Raw genomic sequence first — 6,136 nt, 5'->3', positions numbered from 1 at the left:
AGAGGCAGCTCCATTGGGAACGAGGTGTCCTGTCACCACCCTGCTGGGATCCCCATCTTTAATCCAAGTCCTTAAGGAGTTTTTTGTTCCAAGTCCTAAGGAATTTTTATTCCAAGTCCTAATGGAATGGGATTTCTAAGGGTTGAATCTCTCCCTTTAATACAAGTGTGTTTTTACCTCCGGATTTCTCACACTGGGGTGGGTTTGTTGCTTGGAGCAGCTCTTTGCACTCCTGGGAAGGGCCAGGAAAGAATGGAATTCTTTGCACTCCTGGGTAGGGCCAGGAAAGAATGGAATTCTTTGCACTCCTGGGAGGGTTCAGGTTTGCTGTTTAATTGATGATTTTTTGGTCTTAACTGTAGTGGAAACTCGTGGGAATGTCCTGCTGCTGAGGCTCCCTGGGATGCTGGGATCCTGGCACTGGGATCCTGACACTGGGATGCTGCCAGGAGGCAGGGAATGAGGATGAGGTGGGAAAGACTGATCCCAGAAATTATGCTGGTTTTTCCATATCGTTTTTATCCTGCTGTAAGAGCTCGTTCCTGCCTCCAGAAGTCAAACTGGTGTTTCTGCCTTCATTCATGCAAAAATATTTCTTTCTTTTCCCAGAGCCAAGGGTTTCATTCCCAAAATCTGACGTGGGACGTGTGAATTGGAGACTTCCCACTGAAAATCCAAGTTGAATTATCCCAGATTTCTGTGTCTCAGGTTAAGCTGGGTCAGTGCTGGTCCTGCACGTGGCTCCTGGGGTGGAGAATTCCCCAGGAAGAGGCTGTTGATCCCATAACAGTGAGACTTCATCATTGTGATGATACAACATTATGATTATTTTGCATCCCTGTGCTCCATAATCCCGATTCCCTGCTCAAATCCAAGGAGCTGCTCATCAACAGCTGGAATAAACAGAGCTGTGATGCCCCTCATCCTCTCCCACTATTTTTTTTTAGTAAACGTGGGGGTTTTGGGGACAAAATGAACCAGTTTTTGCCTTCTTCATTTCAAATCCAGGCCTGTTTCCTGGGAATATTCGGATGGGAACACAGCAGGATCCAAAGCCTCTCACTGCCCTGCCTGAGGTTTTCCTGCTCCAATGCCGAAATCCACCTCACCTTTGAAGAAAATAATGGATTTGTCTCCCTCCCTGGGCAAGGAACCCGAAGTGCCTTGTTTTGGGATGGGCTCGGATGTGGTGGGAGGGGCGGGAATGGCCCTTTCCTGGCGGTTGGATTTTCCGGGCAGTGGTTTTGCAGGAGTTGGAGTCCCCTCAAAAGCCGAGGTGTGGCTGGGGGGGCTGATCCAGGGGTGTTGTGGGGTCTGCACCCCATTCTTGGCTTTGGAATTCCCTTGGAGGGGGTTTCCGGGCGGGAATTGTGAGCAGGGAGAGAAGGAGGGGCAAAGCGCTTTGGGGGGGCAGAGCCCGATGGGTTCCCTTGAGGGATTTGGGGGCACAGAACCCTCCTGGGGGGCAGAGCCTGGGCCATTCCCTGCAAACTGCTGGGGCCAAAGCCCCTTTTGGGGTCAGAGCACCACGGGAGGCCTTGCAAGTTTCGGGGATAAAAAAACCCTTTTTGGGTGTAGAGCCCTGTGCATTTCCCTGCAAGATTTGGGGTGCAAACCCCCCTTTTGGGGGTAGAGCCTCGTGCATTTCCCTGCAAGTTTTGGGGGTGAGAAACCCCTTTTTGGGGCAGAGCCCTGTGCATTTCCCTGCAGGATTTGGGAGAAAAAAAATCCCTTTTTGGGGGGCAGAGCCCTGTGCATTTCCCTGCAGGATTTGGGGGTGAAAAACTCCTTTTTGGGGGCAGAGCCCAGTGCGTTTCCCTGCAAGATTTGAAGGTGAGAAACCCCTTTTTGGGGTGCAAAGCCTGATACATTTCCTTTCAACATTTGGGGTTCACAATCCCCTTTTGGGGGGCAAATCCTGATGCTTTTCTTTCAAGCTGTGGGGTTCAAACCCCCTTTCTGGGGCACAACTCGGGGGATTTTGTTGGGGGGGCAAAGCCCCTTTCATGGGACGGAGACTTTTTTTGCAAGATTTAGGGTGCAAACCCCTTTTTGGGGTGCACAGCCTGGTTCATTTCCCTGCAAGATTTGGGGTTCAACCCCCTTTTTGGGGGCAGACCCTGCTGCATTTTTGGGGTGAGGGGGGTGTTTATCCCCCCTCGTGGTTCTCCCCCGGAGGGATTGCTCCCCCCAGTTTTGGGGCCAGCCCGGGGGGGTGGATGCTCAGGGAGGTGGAGGATTTGGGGGGGGATGGATGTTTTGGGGGGCTGTGGATGATTTAGGGGGGCTGTGGCTTATTTGGGGTTGCAGATGCTTTCAGGGGTGTGGATGATTTGGGGGGGCTGTGGTTGCTCTGAGGGGGGTGTGGATGATTGGGGGGGGCTGTGGGTGCTCTGAGGGGGGTGCAGGCGCTGTTGTGGGGGCAGGACTACAGGTCCCGTCGTTCCCGGCCGTTCCCGTCCCGCCCTTTCCGCCGCGGCCGCGGCAGCGCCATGAGCTCAGGTCAGGGGGGCCCGGGGGGACGGGGGGTGCGGGACCCCCGCCGGGCCGGGACCCCCCGCGGCAGCTCCGGGCGCTCCGGGGGTCGCTGCGGGCGCGGCCCGGGGGGCCCGGGGGGTGTGCGGGGGATGGGGGGGCACAGCGGGGCTTCGGGTCCCTTCATTTCGCTTTTTTATTCTGCGGTAATTTGCTTTTTATTTGGCTTTATTTGGCTTTTATTTTCCTGTAATTTGCTCTTTGTTTTGCTCTAATTGTTTTTAAACTTTACTATATTTTGCTTTTTTATATTGCTTTATTTTTGGTTGGGTTTTTTTTATTTTGCTTTTTCTCTTTTTTATTTTCCTTTATTTAGCTTTATTATTTTCCTTTATTTTGTTTTATTTCGCTTTATTACTTTCCTTTATTTCCTTTTATGATTTTCCTTTATTTCCCTTTATTACTTCCCTTTTTTGTCCTTTTTTATTTTACTTTATTTTGGGGTTCTTCTTTTGCTTCTTCTCAGTTTTATTTTGCTTTATTTCCCTTTGTTGTTTTCCTTTATTTTGCTTTATTTTGCTTTTTTATTTTGCTTTATTTTTGGCCTCTTATTTTGCTTTCTCTCTTTTGTGTTTCGCTATACCTTGCTTTATTTCACTTGATTATTTTTCTTTATTTCGCTTTTTATTTTCCTTTATTTTGCTTTATTTCACTTTTATATTTTGCTTTATTTTTTTATTTTCATTGTTTTATTTTCTTATTACTTTTTATTTTGCTTTACTTCGCTTAATTATTTTGTTTTTTACTTTTATATTTTGCTTTATTTTTGCCTTTTTTTTTTTTGCTTTTTAATTTTGCTTTATTTCACCTGATTTTCTTAATCTTGCTTTTTTATTTTGCTTTATTTGGGGGGGGGTAATTTTGCTTTATGGCTTTTTTATTTTACTTTATTTTGCTTAATTATTTTGCTTTATTTGGCTTTTTTATTTTGCTTTAATTTGGGGAGGTTTATTTTTATTTTTATTTTTACTGCTTTATTTTGCTCTGTTATTTCACTTTGTTTTGCTTTATTATTTTGCTTTATTTTTGGTTTTATTTCGCTTTTTTATTTTCCCTTACTTTTGTTCCCTTACTTTGCTTTTTCACTTTTTTATTTTGCTTTATTTCCTTTATTTCACTTCATTTTCCTGCTTTATTTTCTTGCCTTATTTCGCTTTTTAATTCCCCTTTATTTTCCTGTATTTTGCTCTTTTATTTCTCTCTGTTCCATTTTATTAGTTTGCTTTTTCTCTTTTTCCCCCACTTCATTTCTCTTTTATTTCACTTTATTTTGCCTTTTTTGTTCATTTCTCTTTGTTTTATTTCCCTTCATTTCTCTTTATTTTGCTTTTTCATTTTGCTCCATTCGCCTTTTTTATTTCACTGTTTTATTTTCCTTCCTTTTCCTTTTCCTTTTCCTTTCTTATTTCCCTTTTTCTTTCCTTTTCCCTGCTCTGCCCCCCCTTCCCTCCTGCAGGATTTGCTGGGGGGGCCCTGGGGGTTCGGATCCGGGTGGTGCTGGAGCCGAATGGAAGCACATCCCGGGATCCCTGGGTGGGCTCTGGGTCCGGAAAAGGCTCCGTGGCACCACAACTTAACCAGGGAGAACTTCTTGGCTTTGCATCCCAACGGGATCCAAGCTCACCGTCGGAATTCCGGCGCGTGGGATGCAGCGATCAATCCATGGGGAAACAAATCCCAGGCTTTGGGATGCTCCAAGACCTCCCAGCCCCACATCCAGATCCCTGCAGCCCAGCGGGAGCTGCTTCCCTGCGAGCGGGTTGCTCCAGCTTGGACTTTGGGAATGCTCTGTGCCGATCCCGGAGCATCCCTCGGCCGGGTCTCCCATCGGCATCACGAGGCCGGGCCGGATGGGAAGACTGGGAAGGACACGTTGCCTTCCTGAGCAATCCCAGGGGTTTTGTGTGGATAGAGAATGGAGCGGGATGTCGGGTAGGAAAAAGGCATCCAGGCATTTGGAAGAGGACGGGAAGCCCTCGGAGGCTCCGTGCCTTGCCCGCATTCCTCATTCCCAGGAATACAAAACCGGCTCGGCCTGTGCCAGGCAACCTTTGCCCGTTTCCCTTGGAACCGGTGCCGTTGGCACAGGGAGGTTTCTCAAGGGGTGAGGGAAGAAGAGCCTTGGGCAGGAAAGGGGGGGTGACATCCATCAGGGTGCCCATGGTCCCCGTGCCCACCATCCTCGTGCCCACCATCCCTGTGCCTGCACTGATCCCACCCACATCCCCTCAGATCCCGCTCGTCCATCTCCTCCTGTGGATCCGGATCCACAGCAGAGCTGCCCTTGGGGCTTTGAACTTCCCCTTTCCCCCCCCCATTTAAGGCTTTAACGCCGGTTTAGAGAATTCTAGGCCTGGCTTATCCTCCCAGGGACAGGTGTGAGGAGCACTCCCCCTCTCCCGGGGCATGGAGGAACCCGTATTTAACTGGAATTTGGGGGACAGGCTGGATTTGGATGTGAACCCCCTTCCCTCCCCCCTTTGCCGGCGGTTGCCCAACCAGGATGTTCCTGCAGGTGCTTCCTCCGGCTCGGAGGTGGTTTTGGCAGCCCCAGAGCTCTTGCAAAACCGGGTTCCGGGAAGGTCAGGGCGGGGGAGGATCCCGCCGTGCCGGAAGGGTTGGAAGGGTCGGATCAGCACATGGAGAAGCAGACACTGCCACCTTCCTCCTCATGGATGATCCTTCCCGAAAAACCCAAACCAAGCAGTCTGAGGTGGACATAGATGCTGCTTCCGAGGGATTTATTCCCTGGCCCATCCCAAGGGTTTGATGCCCCAGAGCGGCTCCTCCAGCGTTTCCAGTCTGAATCCCAGTCTCCCGTGGCCCTGCCTTGGATGGAGCCCATCTCACCCCTTGGTTTATCCCAGCCCGGGCCCATTTTTCCAGCTGTGCTCCATCGGCCTGGTCAGACCCGTCCGCTCCGGCGGCGTGTCCCACTCCGGTTGGCTCGGAGTTGTTGGCTTGGATGAGTTTATGTTGGCTCAGTGGAAAGGGCAGGAGAGTCACCGGTGTCTCGTCCCAGTTCCTCTCAGGGCTGTGGCATCTCCCATCCTGGAGCTGCTCAGGAAGATTGTCTGGAGTCAAATCTCACCCTTCATCACCAAAACACTGTTTTCCCACCTCATCCCTCCTTCCTTGCCTTGGCCTCATCCTGATTTTCCGTGTCCCCATCTCCAAGGGCACAGGTTGACCTTGCCCAGCTCATGCCAACAGCCAGAGCTCGCTCTGGAGCAGAGACTTCCATGGGGGATCTTCCTCAGCTTGTGTGCAACCTCCGGGATGGGTGGATGGATGGATGGATGGATGGATGAGTGGAGGGATGAGTGGATGGATGGGAGATGATGGATGGATGGATGGATGGATGGATGGATGGATGGATGGATGGATGGATGGATGGATGGGTGAGTGGAGGGATGAGTGAATGGATGGGAGATGATGGATGGATGGATGGACGGATGGGTGGGTGGATGGGTGGATGGATGGATGGGTGGGTGGGTGGATGGATGAGTGGGTGGATGGATGGATGGGTGGGTGGATGGATGGATGGGTGGGTGGATGGATGGATGGGTGGGTGGGTGGATGGATGAGTGGGTGGATGGAT

The 6,136-nt window shown here is 50.3% G+C and overlaps 1 protein-coding gene across 2 annotated transcripts in view; it reads left to right on the top strand.

Moving 5' to 3' along the window:
- The first annotated feature begins 2,480 nt into the window (after positions 1-2,480).
- ATP13A2 (ATPase 13A2) overlaps positions 2,481-6,136 on the top strand; it is a 21,414-nt gene continuing 17,758 nt past the window's right edge. Inside the window, exon 1 of one of the 2 annotated variants that reach the window (XM_017833452.1) lies at positions 2,481-2,502. In XM_017833452.1, coding sequence (XP_017688941.1) covers positions 2,493-2,502 — 10 coding nt within the window. In that variant the 5' untranslated portion in view covers positions 2,481-2,492. The remainder of the gene's footprint in view (positions 2,503-6,136) is intronic. The other variant, XM_017833448.1, reaches the window with a different exon arrangement.

This window comes from Lepidothrix coronata, unplaced genomic scaffold, assembly GCF_001604755.1.
Source record: "Lepidothrix coronata isolate B3197 unplaced genomic scaffold, Lepidothrix_coronata-1.0 Scaffold214, whole genome shotgun sequence".
Classification (NCBI taxonomy): Eukaryota; Metazoa; Chordata; class Aves; order Passeriformes; family Pipridae; genus Lepidothrix; species Lepidothrix coronata.
This window is presented reverse-complemented; position numbering and strand designations above follow the sequence as displayed.